At 38.9% G+C, this 14,320-nt stretch overlaps 1 protein-coding gene across 1 annotated transcript in view; it reads right to left on the minus strand.

Annotated features, from left to right (window-relative positions):
- LOC105624963 (probable chitinase 3) overlaps positions 1-14,048 on the minus strand; it is a 17,923-nt gene extending 3,875 nt beyond the window's left edge. The window contains exons 1-21 of the mRNA XM_012206306.1: positions 13,744-14,048; positions 12,932-13,191; positions 12,778-12,828; positions 12,042-12,664; positions 11,604-11,789; positions 11,256-11,400; positions 10,820-11,173; positions 10,103-10,593; positions 9,808-10,036; positions 9,536-9,724; positions 8,995-9,334; positions 7,624-7,850; positions 6,560-6,939; positions 5,575-6,315; positions 3,760-5,286; positions 3,002-3,187; positions 2,488-2,776; positions 1,892-2,244; positions 1,356-1,790; positions 582-1,055; positions 362-487 (exon numbers count right to left, since the gene is read on the minus strand). Coding sequence (XP_012061696.1) covers positions 362-487; positions 582-1,055; positions 1,356-1,790; positions 1,892-2,244; positions 2,488-2,776; positions 3,002-3,187; positions 3,760-5,286; positions 5,575-6,315; positions 6,560-6,939; positions 7,624-7,850; positions 8,995-9,334; positions 9,536-9,724; positions 9,808-10,036; positions 10,103-10,593; positions 10,820-11,173; positions 11,256-11,400; positions 11,604-11,789; positions 12,042-12,664; positions 12,778-12,828; positions 12,932-13,191; positions 13,744-14,048 — 7,911 coding nt within the window. The remainder of the gene's footprint in view (positions 1-361; positions 488-581; positions 1,056-1,355; positions 1,791-1,891; positions 2,245-2,487; positions 2,777-3,001; positions 3,188-3,759; positions 5,287-5,574; positions 6,316-6,559; positions 6,940-7,623; positions 7,851-8,994; positions 9,335-9,535; positions 9,725-9,807; positions 10,037-10,102; positions 10,594-10,819; positions 11,174-11,255; positions 11,401-11,603; positions 11,790-12,041; positions 12,665-12,777; positions 12,829-12,931; positions 13,192-13,743) is intronic.
- Positions 14,049-14,320: the final 272 nt, after the last annotated feature.

Below are 14,320 nucleotides of genomic sequence, written 5' to 3' on the forward strand. Positions count from 1 at the left end.
AGGAAAAGTGAAACGCAGAAAATTTAAATTGCAGTATACATTTATTAAATTATAGAGGTTAGTCGGCACGAACTTTCTGGACAACCCAATATATATATATATATGTGTGTATATAATTACGAGGTCGAAATAAATTCGATAAAAATACGAACGTATGTATAATGTAAGTAAACGAATCGAGATCGAGTTATCAAACTCGATCGCAATTTAAGATCGCAAAATAATGTGCTGAATTCTTACTCGGTGACTGCAGTTTGCAATCGCAAACAGTCTACATAATGAATTATGCATTTGTATAACGAACCATTTGTGAACGAAAGAATGATGTATATTTCATGTGATTTCTATATTACACATATACCTTTTTTGCTACATTAGATACGTCGTCATAGCTGACCCATTGATCGCGTTTCGACGCGTACGGTCCCACGCGGCCCTCCGAATCTTTTGTCACGGACCAGCCGTCGTTCTTCACATTATCACATATCTTGCGTAGCGAACCAAATAAAATGAAATAATTAATAAATAATATCCTAATTGTTGCGATTCGATTTATTAATGATAGCGTAGCTAATTCTTACCTCGTGATATGCTAGGAACCCAGCTGATTTCGTAAACTTGCCGGGTTCTCCAGGTCCGTCAGCCTTCACGTGGAAGCTCGGTCTGTTCAGAGACTTTTCAGATAAGGTGAAACTTGATCCGTAGGTAGGTATACCTAGGACAATCATTTCGGCTGGCACGCCCTTATTGATCCAGTACGTCACGGAGAAGTTCGCATTCAGGAACGGGCTGATATCGTTGGGGTGATGATAAAGCGGCGCGACATGACCAGTTTCACTTCCCATACCAGTGTGATAGTCATACGCTACCACGCCGATCCAATTCACGTACCGTGTTAAAAGCGAAATATGGGTGTAGCCTCGATCGATGACGATCTTGTTCGCTGAGACCACGATGGATAACAAAAGTCCTCTAGATGTTAACGCTTCGCTAAGGTCTTTGAGAAATTCGACAAAGTTCTCGCGGTCCTCCTCAGGACCGCGGCTACAATCGCCCTGTCCGAGATATTTTGTTTTTAATTGCTATAATTATAGCATCCTTAATCTAATGGGGATTTGGGATCTATTAATAAATAGAAAATTGTACTGAAAAAGAGAGTGAAAAAGAGAAAAATAATTTTTTGTTTGATATTATTGTAATAAAATATCTTTTGGCAAAATCTTTTTCTCAAAATAAAATCTTTAAATTTTTTTAATCTCTCTAAAATTTTTAAATCTTTAAATTCCTTGATAATTTATGTTGAAAGAATTATTGCAATTACACTGAGAAAAAGGGAGGACATTACGGTGACTTACCTGCCAGCATACCGGAAACTCCCAATCAAGATTAAGTCCATCGAATCCGTATTGTTCGATGATTCTTACGACATACCTAGTAAAATTTTTTCTAGTCGATTGCGGACTGCTTATCAATCTGCTGTACTTGTCGTCCTCTGAATCGTTCCATCCACCTAAACCGAGCATCACCTTAACGCCATTTCTTCTTTTAATTTCTGCCGTTTTATTGAGAAAACTCTTATAGACATTGTCGGAGTCATCGATGTTTAGAAGAAATGTTTCCTCTTCCAACGTAGCAAAGGCGTACACAATATGCGTGCAAAGCGTCCCATCGATGTTCTTGGGAGTGAAGCTGCCAAAGCTTGTGCGCCTCCAAGCCCAATTTGTGTAGTAACAAACTATTTTTTTTTCATTTACATTTTTGGCAAGTCTCAATCTCGGCGATAGGCTGCTCTACGAAATCAATAGAATAAATCTCGCGGTTTTTTTCATGCTGTAACGTGCTTTACATTTGTATTCGCTAATTAAAAACTTGTATTCGTCGTGATACATACTCGACGCTCAGCAGTCTTGCATTTGGTGTTCTCCGGCCAGTCGCATCGGTCTTCATTCCAGTAAAGTCCAGGTGGACAGGACTGTTCCGAGATCTTACCGAAGTTGCACAGATAATATTTGGTGCAGTCGCTTTTGTGCGATATGAATAAATGTCCTCCACAGTCCGCTGGAGGTAGTGGGCTGGCTTCGATCTCGATGGTATCATCTATGTCTGGATCTAATTCAGTCGTTGTTGGAATTATTGCTGGTGGAATATATGTAGGTGATGTAGTGGATTCGTACATGGGACGTTCGGTGACAGTTGTAGACTCAATGTTGCTCTGGTCGACATCGATTATAACCACTTCTGTATCTGTTGATCATAAGATGGTATTCAAATGTTATTAAAATCATATGTAGAAAATAGTGTAATATTTATGTATCTTTTAAATGTATAATAGAAAATAAATTATATATTTTTCTATCAGGAGGCATGTACGCGATAGTGTCTCGGTGCTAAGCAAGCACGGCGACATTTTTTGTCGTATATGTCACAAGTCAAATTGAGTGAAATATTTTTTGATTTTGAAAACGATATCAATATATTATTATTTACCTTCCGTAATGGGACACAGCGGGCCCTTTGGATAGTTCCTCAAAACTCGATTCATCGTCCTTAATAGCGGACTGGGTTCACATCCACATCTGTTCTTGAAGTCGTCTAAGTCCAAGGCCCAAATCATACCGCCGCCGAGGCCAAGTTTCTTGATTAATTCTGCTTTCAGTTTGATTTGTTGGGCGTCGTCGAAGCTTACCCATTGGTCACCTTTGTAGGCGTAGGGGCCGATTCTTCTCTCTTTATCTTGAATAACTGTCCATCCCTTCTTCAATGTTCTTTCACATATCTATCATAAAGTAAAAAAGTACAAATATTTATATTAATGTAAAAGAATGCAAATTTTCTTCAGAAATAAATATCTTTTACAGAACATTAAAAATTAATTAATTAAAAATTAATTAATTAACATTCTTCTATAATATACACATGTACTTATTAAAAATTCATTTAATATTTCTATTTACTTTTATTTTTATTTTTAATATTTCTTTTTCGAAAACATAGAGCTGACCTCGTAGTATGATAAAAAACCTCTTGCTCTGGTCGCTTCTCCAGCCTCGCCACCCCCATAGGTTGGCGCGTTTAATCCGTGTACGTTTCTCTCCGCAAGTGAAAATGATTGGCCGTATAATGGAACGCCCATGATTAACTTTTTCGGATTTGCACCTTTCTCTATCCAGTAATGGATCGAAAAGTTCTAGTGGAAAAAATCAAGGTGGTTTTAAGACTCTTGCGAATATTCACCTCGACCGTATTGAATCGTGATGTCATAAGCGAGAAATGTGTTATAAGCGATACGTTAATTTTCTTGCACGCCATTTATAAATAAATAAGACAAATTGAATAAAACGAAATAATGAGATCACTGTAAAACACTTGTAAAAATAGGCCGCAACACTGTCATCATTATCCCCCCTGATAGTCAGTAAATAACCGTAAAATGCGTTTACTACTTTATCCTCAATACGCATGCGCAGCATTGCTATTGAATATTTTCACTTCACAAACATTTTTCGACTACTTACTATTGCTATCAGGGGGGTTAATGATACAGTATTGGCTCATTTTTACAAATGTTTTACTACATCTCATTATTCTGTTTTATTCAAATTGTCTTTATTTACAAATGATATGTGGGAAAAATCAACGTATCATTTCTCGCTAATGACATCACAATTCAATATGGCTGAAGTGAGTACTCAGAAGACTTAAAACTTCCGAAATTAGTATAACTCTTAATGTAAATAATTAAATCAAAGTAAAGCTTACGGCATTAAATGTCGGTTCCCAGTCGTTTGGAAGACTATATAATGGTGCTACGTGGCCGGTTTTCTTATCCCATTGACCGTGGAAATCGTACGTCATTATGGATATCCAATCCAGATATTTTGACAAAGTGGGAACATCGTATCCCGCATCGATCACTCTCTTGCTCGGCGAAACAGCCGCAGAGAGAAGCAATCCTCGCGGCTTGAATTCATCGCTCAATTCCTTGATCAGTTCAGCGAAACTTTGCTTATCAGACTCCGGACCCTTGTTACAGTCCACTTGCCAGCATACCGGGTACTCCCAGTCGAGATCAAGACCCTCAAAGTCGTATTTTTCGATGAAGAGAAGAAGTTGCGTAATGAATCTTCGCCTAGCCGACGGTGAGTTCACCAATCTGCTGTATTTGTCTCCGGCCGAATCGTTCCAACCACCTAACGCCATCAGCACCTTTAAACCTTTTGCCTTGAATGCTGCCACTCTATCATAAAACTTGTTGTCTATATCGGCCCAGGGATCATGAGATTTCATCGTTAAACTGCTACCGTCGAGTATGGAGAATCCATAAAGTACGTGGGTGCAGAGATCGGGATCTATATCCTCCGGTACAAATTTACCACCTTCCTGTCGATACCAGGCCCAGTTAGTAAAATAACAGATGACTTTAAATTCATCGTTCTTGGAACTGTCCTGTGTAACGCGATCCACCGTAGTAGTTGGTCGTATCGCTTGCGTAGGTTCAACGATCAATGTTGTCATCGATGGCGACACCGATGACGGTTGCAGAGGCTTATCGTGCTCCTTCGGTGGTTCCGCTAGCACCCGCTGAATCGTATGCATCAATGGATGAGGTTCGTTGTCACATCGTCCGCGGAAATCATCCAAATCCAGAGCCCACACCATACCGCCGCCTAGACCCATGTCGCGCACAAATTGCGCCTTCCGCCTGATCATCTCTGAGTCGTCAAAACTGACCCACTGGCTGCCCTTGTAGGCATACGGTCCCATTCTACCTTCTGGATCTTGTACCACCGTCCAACCGCGATTGAGTATTCTATCGCAGATCTCATAGTAAGACAGAAAACCAGCAGCTCGAGTGAACTCTCCGGCGTTTCCGGCGCTGGCCGGAGAATTTAGATCAGTCCCAGAGCTTGGATCGTTGATTGTGAAGGATTGTCCATACAACGGCATTCCCATGACGATACTCCTAGGTGGAGCGCCCTTTGAGATCCAATAGTTGATCGAATAGTTAGCGTTGAAGTAATAAAACTCGTCGTCTGGATGATAATATAAAGGCGCAACGTGACCAGTTCGTTTATCCCATTGCCCATGGTAATCATACGCCATGACAGCAATCCAATCCAGATTCTTGGCTAACGAGGGCACGTCGTAGCCCTTGTCGATTACTTTCTTACTCGGCGAGACTGCTGCTGAAAGAAGTAATCCTTTCGGTTTGAATTCAGCACTTAATTCGCGTAAGAGAGCTGCAAAACTTTCTTTATCCGAATCTGGTCCCTTGTTACAATTTACCTGTTGACAAAATTTGGAAAGAGTTACGAATAGATAAAAATGATTATAAATGAATTATTTACAATAAATTATGTAAAAAAAAAATTTTTTAAATATGAGAAATAGTAGAGTAAAGATTTGAAGAATTGCAGAGATTTATAATATAGTTTAATAAAACTATTCGAAATACTTCCATAGAAACATAATAAAAATAAAGAGTATAAATACATACGTACAGAGATCATAAGCAACAACTTGAACTTGTTTTTGTTTGTGTTAATGTCATTAAATAAAAAAAAATGCACTCGCCTGCCAACAAACGGGATATTCCCAGTCCATGTCTAATCCGTCAAAGTCATATTTTTTGATAAACTGAAGAGTATGATTGATAAACTTCTTTCTAGACGAAGGATTGTTCACCAATCGGCTGTACTTGTCACCGGCCGAATCGTTCCATCCGCCCAGCGCGAGAAGCACCTTAAGACCTCGCTTTTTATATGCTACCACCCGCTCGTAGAAACGATTATCAAAATCCGCCCAGGAATCGTGCGCCTTGATTATCATTTCGGAATAGTCCAGCACCGCGAAGCCATACACGATATGTGTGCATAGAGTATGATCAATATGTTCTGGCAAATAACGGCCAATTCCACGACGATACCAAGCCCAATTGGTAAAATAACACACAACCTTATAGTAGCCGGACAGCGGGGAGACCTTGTCGGGGTCTATAATCGCTGGAGATAAAGTCGGCGTAGGTTCAGGACTCATAGTCGACATAGTCGGAGCCTTTTCCGTAGTAAATTCCGGGTGAGTGATTGGTTTCTCTGAGATTGATGGATGCGAGGATGTCGTTACCGATTGCGTGGTAATTTCCTTGTCGCCATCGTCGTCCGTGCATTTCGCCCGAGACGGCCAATCACAGATACGAGTCTCCCTGTTGAAGTGCAAACCCGGCGCGCAGTTGAATACCTCTTGACGACCCCAAAGGCACGCCTGATAACTCGTGCAGTCACCCGGTACACCACTGTAGCTGCCGGTGATGCAAGTCTAATGTAATCACAATAATAATACTTGATGTCAATATCAATTATTGAATTATTACGCAATAATAAACGAATAAATTAAAATAATGAATGAGCCGGATGTACGTACTGCGGAGGTGTAATAGAAAAGATTATAACTGACTGACAATGAGAGAATGTTATGTTAATATCCGTATGTATTAATAATTAATATCTAAATGATCATTGGCAGCACTATTATATAATTTATTATTTACGTTATTACTTACGGTTGGAACGGTATCTTTTTCCACGAGCAAGGCATTCTTATGAGGTTTATTGATGCATGGGCTTTTGAAAGCCCAATCGCACATGTTCTTGTCGGTGTTCCAATTTAAACCTGGACCGCACTGCTGCGAGACAAGATCACCGTTCACACAGACCAGAAAGCTTGTGCACGAATTTGGATAGGGATAATATTGTCCATGTTCGCATGGTTTTTGCGGTTTTTGCGTCGGTTCTATAACGATAGGTTTCAACGTGGTGAGCTTCGTGGTTGCTATTGTCGTCGTTGTTATTGTTGAAATTGGTCTGGTAACTTTGGCGGTTGTAGTAGATGGCCTCTTAGTTGAACTACTCCATAAAGGACTGCTTGTCGTTGAAATAGAATCTAAAAAAAAGAAATAAAAATTTATGAAACGCACCTTGTACGATAAAAATCAATTTAAGATCGATTAAATTGGCACCTCGACGAGAGATTTCATACACTCCCTGTACGACACAGTTTAGAAGAAGAAGAGTTAATATCATATAGAATCGAGTGAAGGCCATGGTTTTCGCAGACGCACCATGAGCGAACGATGTGCAAACAAGAGTCGTTAGTGTGGCTTGTACCCTTGCCAATGCCAGCGATCTTCTTCGCTTTGCGGGGGATAGCAAAGGGAGAGGATGCAAGAATGCTTCTTAGCCAGAGGCGACATGTTAAACGGAAAAGATATGTATACGCGACTATATTTGCATACGCCCAACTCAAACGCAAACAGGTTTGTACTCATGTTTGTCCACGTGCTCGACACAATTTTTATAGATTATTAAAGAGTCAATGTCATCGCGATAATTTTCTCGTTAATGGGTTAATGTTATCAACTCTACAAAGATGCATTTATATTTCGCGACTATCAAAATGGTCAATCTGCGCGTCAATTATTATTACTCATTGTTGTCTAATCGTTTCGAACTGTGTAATTATGGATCATTTCTCTAGCAAATAGAAGGAGGAAAAGATAGAGACAAAAAAGAGAGGAATAATTAAGAATTAACGTATCCGGTTAATGAGAATAGGTGAGAATCTTACCAGTTTCTGCTTGACATTTTGCCGCCGACGGCCAATCGCACAGTTGTCGATTCGCGTCCCAGTGTAATCCTGGCGCACATTGTTCACGCTTCAACTCGCCGCGGACACATCTGTAATAATTTCCACAGTTCATGGGATCGCTGTAATACGCGCCGCTAGTACAATTCGCTTCCGATGTGCCGACAATCGGTTTCCTTGTTGTAGAAAGTGACTGCGTAGTCGGTGAGCTATTTAAAAAAAAATTTAAAGAATGAATTAATAAGGAGCTTTAATGTAATTGTAACTAAGATGACTGTAAATAAAAGTATATCTGAAATGAAAATAAAAATAAAACTTAAAGCGAGTGTCAATAAAGCGCTAATTGGAGTGTAAAGGAAGTGTAAGGAGGGAGTAACAGAAACATAAATGAAACTCGTAGGAAAATTGGAATATGGAACGTAAAGAAAGTGTCGACTAAACGTTAAAAACATTAAAGAAACGTTAAAGAAACATAAATGAAAGTATAGATAAGTTTTCCAGCAAGCACGAGCAGAATGTTCGTTGAATGTAAATGGAGCGTGATTAGGCAGTCTGGAGAACATAAACGGAGCATCATCGAGTTCTTAGATGAATGAAACGATAATTGAGGTCCTTGGTAAGCAAATGATATTTTAAAATATATTTCATTCGGTAAATATCTAAAAAAAAATGCTATGCTTTCTTCTCGGAGCCCTAAGGACTCACTTCAAAACATTTTTTCATTAGAACACAACTGAAAAATCTTTCAATGCTATGTCTTTTATCCTTAATCTGTGCGGTGTTTTACATTCAAGAAGTTAGTTCTCGCTAAGTCTCTCTGATAGTACCGCATACTTTCATATTCAACGACATTTCGTTTTCAAATAAATTTTTTTATCTCTATATCTTGGAAGCGTATTTGAACGCTCCTAATGTATTTTTTACCGAACATTTAGGAAACGTAGACGAAATACTAATGAATGAAATGTTTAGGAAGTATACGTCATCAGTTCCATGCATTCTTTGTGGAGTGTTGAGGAGCGTATGAGAAACGTTAATGAAAAAAAAAATATTTAACGTGTAGGAAATGTGACAGATGTGTTTTGGGCACACTTTACGGAGCATTTGGGGAGAATTCGTGGAGCGTGTATAAATATTCAAAACCACTAAGAGTGGTAAGTCAATGGAAAGTCAATGAAGTGTTTAAAAAGCGTTAAAATTCTTTATTCACACTTCTTTGACACTTGACAAGTTTTACATTTTCATCAGGGCGCTAAATATTTTAGATGATCATTTTGAATGGATTGTTTTGACTTAAAAAAAAAAAGGAAAAGATTGAAATATACGGAGACGAATAATTGTGATTTCTTTTACCACGATACAGTTGATATAGGTGTAGTGCTAAGAGCTGTACTCGGTTTTTTAGTCTCGCTAGGCTTTGTGACGTCCTCCGACGGACTTTTACTGGGTTCCTGGCTGGTCCAAGTCCACGTGGGCCAAGTGGTCCTAGTCGTCTGTTGCGTCGTTGTCGTGGTGCTCGGTCTTTCTGTCCACGTGGGCCACGTGGTAATTCCAGTACTAGACGTTGTCATTGATGTAGTAGGGCGCGGATTGCCGTCCACGGCGTCACTGTGAGTAGTTAGAGTCGGTGCTTGCGGTGTCACCGGCTGCGGTGGACGTCGGCAATCCTCCGAAATGGGCGGCAACGAACGACCTGTTAATTAGAACAATTATATCAAATGTAAAATATTAGAAAAGTAGCAATATGTGTAATAAACATATAGTATATAATAATACAAAATATAATGATAACTTGTAATAAAATGTAGAAAGTTACTATATAATACAAAATACTATATAATACAAAATATTATATAATACTAACAAAGATAATAATAAATAATATAACACGCACCTAGCGCACGGTTTATGGTTTTCAATAAAGGAAACGACTCAGAGCAGCAGAGATTCTGAAAATCATCCAAGTCAATGGTCCACATTGTAGCTCCACCATAGCCATTTCCCGTGATATATTTGCCCTTAGCGTAAACACTCTCCCGATCTTCGTAACCTACCCACTCATCTTCGAAATGAGCACTCGGTCCTGAAATTATATAGATTTTATGCAAAATATACCTACTTATTTTGTTCAAATTCACATAATATATATTTATTCGTCGATCTTACCAATTCCTACTTTCCAATTGTGTCGCTTAATCCTTTCACAAATCTCATAATACGCCAACATTCCAGGTTGCTTAGTGAACTCTCCTGGTTTACCCGGACCGGTCGTAGGATCACCCAGATCGGCTTGGCTTGCCGTTGAGAGCCGATAAGACTGCCCATATAGGGGGATACCGACTAGGAGTTTAGATTTCTCAGCACCGAGACCAACGAGATAGTTCATGGTAAAGTTCTGTAATATTTTCAAACGTTATATTTTGCGATTTGCAACATGCATTTTCACGCAATTCGAACTTACAACGTTGTAATAGGGTTTGCTATCGCTTGATGATCCAAACAAGGGTGCTATGTGTGCCAACTTGGATTCCCACGATCCATGATAGTCATACGTCATGACCGACATAAAGTCGACGATCTGCGAGATTTCATGCACCTCGTACGCTTTGTCAATGACTTCTTTGTACCCTGATAGGGCAGCAGCCAATAATAGAGGCGGGTCTTGCTTGTTAAATTCCTCTCTGAGCTCTTGCATCAACTTAGTAAAATTCGGCTTGTCAGAATCGGGACCTTTTTTGCAGTCGCTCTGCCAGCACTTGGGATAGCTCCACTCGAACGATAGACCGTCGAAATTGTGCTTCTTCAGGAAGTTCATCGTAGCAATGACGAATTTACGACGAGAAACGCCGCTGCTGATCAATCGAGAATATTTATCACCAGAACTGTCGGTCCATCCGCCTAAGGCCAGTAATATTCTTGATCCTTTGATCGAGGTCACTCGCTGGTATAGATCTGGAATGAATTATTCGAGGAATCATATCATTCGATTATATCTTTTAAATGAAAGATTTGAAACAAGAGCGATATAATTCCATGTCTCACAAGATTCGCTTTAAATATGAAATACGCTATATTTAAAAAAATGGATCCTTTCAGATTACAGATTTATAATTCAGTTTTATTCTGAATCTTTCAAATGTCTCGGCAATTGAGATCACATGTGAATTATCATGCTCACTATTTTCAATGTCGGCCCAAGGATCGAACGGCTGAATCAACAGCGTCTCAGGATTCAATCCAGCAAATGCGTAAATAATATCAGTACAGAGATTCGAATCCAAATGTTCTGGAACGAATTTACCATCCCCTTTGCGATACAATGCCCAGGAAGTCATATAACACGCTATTCGCGGACCGACTTGCTGCAACACCTTTTTTGACGATGTTGTTGATGGTGTATCCTGACCAACAATTTTATCGAAAACATTGAGTTTGCAGATCTCTGAAGATCGCGCTAGGATGGCTGCCACACAGCGTTTCTCTCTCGGATCAAAGTATCGGCTGTGCCCGCAATGACCATGATGTAGTTTTCCTAAAAATAGCTCTGTGGTCACTGAATGTATAAATTTGACTTTTGCGATTTATGATTAATTTAATTAAGCTGTAAACGTTACCTTTGATACAAGAATAAAATGCGGAACAATTTTCCGGATCCCTAGAAAGACCATCCTTCGGACACTTCTTTGTCGGGGTATCCTCGTAATATCCTAAAGATCGTACTGCAGCGTTTAGCATCGGCCAAGGATTTCCGCAGATACCCTATGGGATTTAAATTCATATGCACGCGTTAAATACGATAATATGCCATGAATGATTGACGCTAAATGCTATTTAAATTGCTGACAACGCTTAAATTAAAATCATTCTTTTATAAATCTGTTAATTTTGATGCACTTATATCCTTATGGCGCTAAAAATAAAAATTTCAATGAGACAAAAAATAAGTTAATATTATTAATAACCTGAAAATCATCTAGATCTAGCGACCATAATGAGATTCCACCGAGTCCCATTGCTCGAATAAACGCCGTTTTAATTTTAACTGATATAGGGTCGTCGTAACTAATCCATTGATCCCCTCGCTTTACGTATGGTCCTTCCTCGTTCCTGCCAGAGATCCACAAACCTCTTTCCAATTTCTCACACACCTACAGAGAACAATTGGCTTTGATTAATATAAACACCTTTTTTTACATTGAGAAAAATATCTGATTGAAAATAAATCAGAATCAGCTGAAGATTCTGATCATATAACAATCAGAAGTTTAATTCCCCCTCCTCTCTCTCTCAACTAAAATTATAATAGGTTCAACGAAAAAAATTTTGATTTATTTATTTTTAACCAGAATTTCAATTAACGCAACTAAGCTCTTTTTTTTAGTATTGACGTGATACTTCACCTCATAATAAGCTAATTTTCCGTCTCTCAGTTTAGTGTAAACACCCTTTTTGCCGGATTTCTGAACAAGCGTGCTGACGGTGAGATTGCTAAATTTGAGAGTATATCTTTGACCAAAGATTGGGATAGCGAGGACAAACTTCGATCGTTGTCCGGCACTGACTTGCTCAACCCATTTGCTTGTATTCTGAACAATGAAGCTCAAGGGACCTGGATGAAGAACGGGATATTCCGTTTTTCCGCAAGAAGCACAAGCCGATTGAACGTCCTGCCAACTTTTTAGGATTATCAAATCGACGATCGGTAAAAGTTCCAGATCCACGGGATCTTCCGGTGTCAGTGCCACCGCGAGGGTATATCCTCTTTTGGCTAATGGAACACCGATTAACTTGAGCAGAATTTTGAATTGAGACCAATCCTGGGCGGCGGTTGGCCAATCGAGCTCGATACCATCGAAACGATATTCTTCGAGGAATTTGAGAATAGATTCCCGCAATGGAAAATCGGTCGATAAATTGGCATTTCTTTGGATAATTAGGCTACGATGTGGATTCGGTTGGATGGATATCAGCACGCGAAGTGCTGGATCTTTTAAGCGAAGCCCTGTGGCAGCATTGTAACCGCCTAATAGAAAAATTGAAGTTAATATTATTTGTTAATATTATAATTCAATATTTCCAAAATATTTGTTAAATATTTTTAAACATATTTTTATCTTTGATAAAATGATAACCTACCTTTAATTCGGTCATATACTGGATCGTTGGGAACGATGGAATCTTGTCTGTCTACAATGAAATAATAAAATTAATAATTAAGATAATAAAAGTACTCGCAAAATAACATATGCTTATACATCTATAATCTAGATCTAATACAATTATTATTTACCGATGATAGCTGTGGAATATACTAGGTGAGTGCATTTGTAATCTGGCACATTTTGCGGGTATAAGGAGAACGGTTCCGTCCTATGAACGGCTTCAGAGTTGAAGCGACAGATAATTTTAGGTTCGAGAATCTGCTGCGTTCTTCGCAAGGTCGGTGGTGCCACGGGCTCGATCCAAATCGATTCGTGATCCGGATCAACACCGAGAAAAGGTGCTTCACGATGCTCCACTGCATCTCTCAAAGGCAATCTTCGGTTCTCACTATAAATATGAGCAATTCTGTTATACTTGTATCATATATTATTATATGTCCTAAATAATATTATAGCATATATTATTAAGTCTATTACATATCAAATCAAGATACGCACTAAAAGAACAATTAATAAAAGAACAATCAAGCAATATCTGCATTAAATAAAAATAAAGCAAAATTGTAAAGAGTTATGAAATTTTAATCTTCAATAGTTTTAAATTTTTCAATCCTTAGATGTGTACAGTGTTTTTTAATAACAATCTATAAAAACAAAAATAAATTAAGAAAATGATTTAAACAAATATAAAGTAAATATTTAAAAAATAATTGTAAAATTTATTTAAAATTATTTGGAAATAAGAAATAATGTCGTCTTATCTTCAATCAAAGGTATTGCGGAAGAAATATTGATACAAAAAAAAGAAAAGGAATATCCCACAGATTTTCAACTTACGTATATAAGGGTTAAGATTTGCCATGTAATAGTGATTCTTTAGAAAACGAGTATCAGAAAGGTTTTAGCCGATTAAGATAAAACATATTCTTCGGATAGTCACCTCTCAAAGTCGTCTCGGAATGTAGGATTCGATTTAGCGTCTAATACGTTGTCCGGCAACGATTCGACTGCGTCGCGCAGGGGATACCTGTGCGAGCCGAATTCATTGTAATCTAAATCATTTGACAAGCGGCCGAAGGTCGGCGAGCTTTCGACGGCATCTCTCCGGAAGAAGGGAAGAAATTCGCGTTGTTGCTGATGTTCCGACAGCGGCGGAGGAGGTAAGATCTCTCGGACTGGTACTCGATTCGAGGGAACGGCCGACGATAAACTCGTCAGCCAAGCCAAGATAATCCAAACCGTCATAATTAACTATATAGTTTGCTGAAATGGAAAATTGTATTGATATTTTATATACGCAGATTCAAGAACCTGCTCATGTAGAGAGAGAGAGAGAGAGAGAGAGAGAGAGAGAGAGAGAGAGAGAGAGAGAGAGAGAGAAGACGTACGTACGTACGTACGTACGTACGTACGTACGTACGTACGTACGTACGTACGTTACGTTACGTTTACGTTTACGTTACGTACGTACGTAAGTAGTAAGTACGTAGTACGGTACGGTACGGTACGTACGTACG

Source organism: Atta cephalotes, assembly GCF_000143395.1.
Source record: "Atta cephalotes unplaced genomic scaffold scaffold00097, whole genome shotgun sequence".
Lineage (NCBI taxonomy): Eukaryota > Metazoa > Arthropoda > Insecta > Hymenoptera > Formicidae > Atta > Atta cephalotes.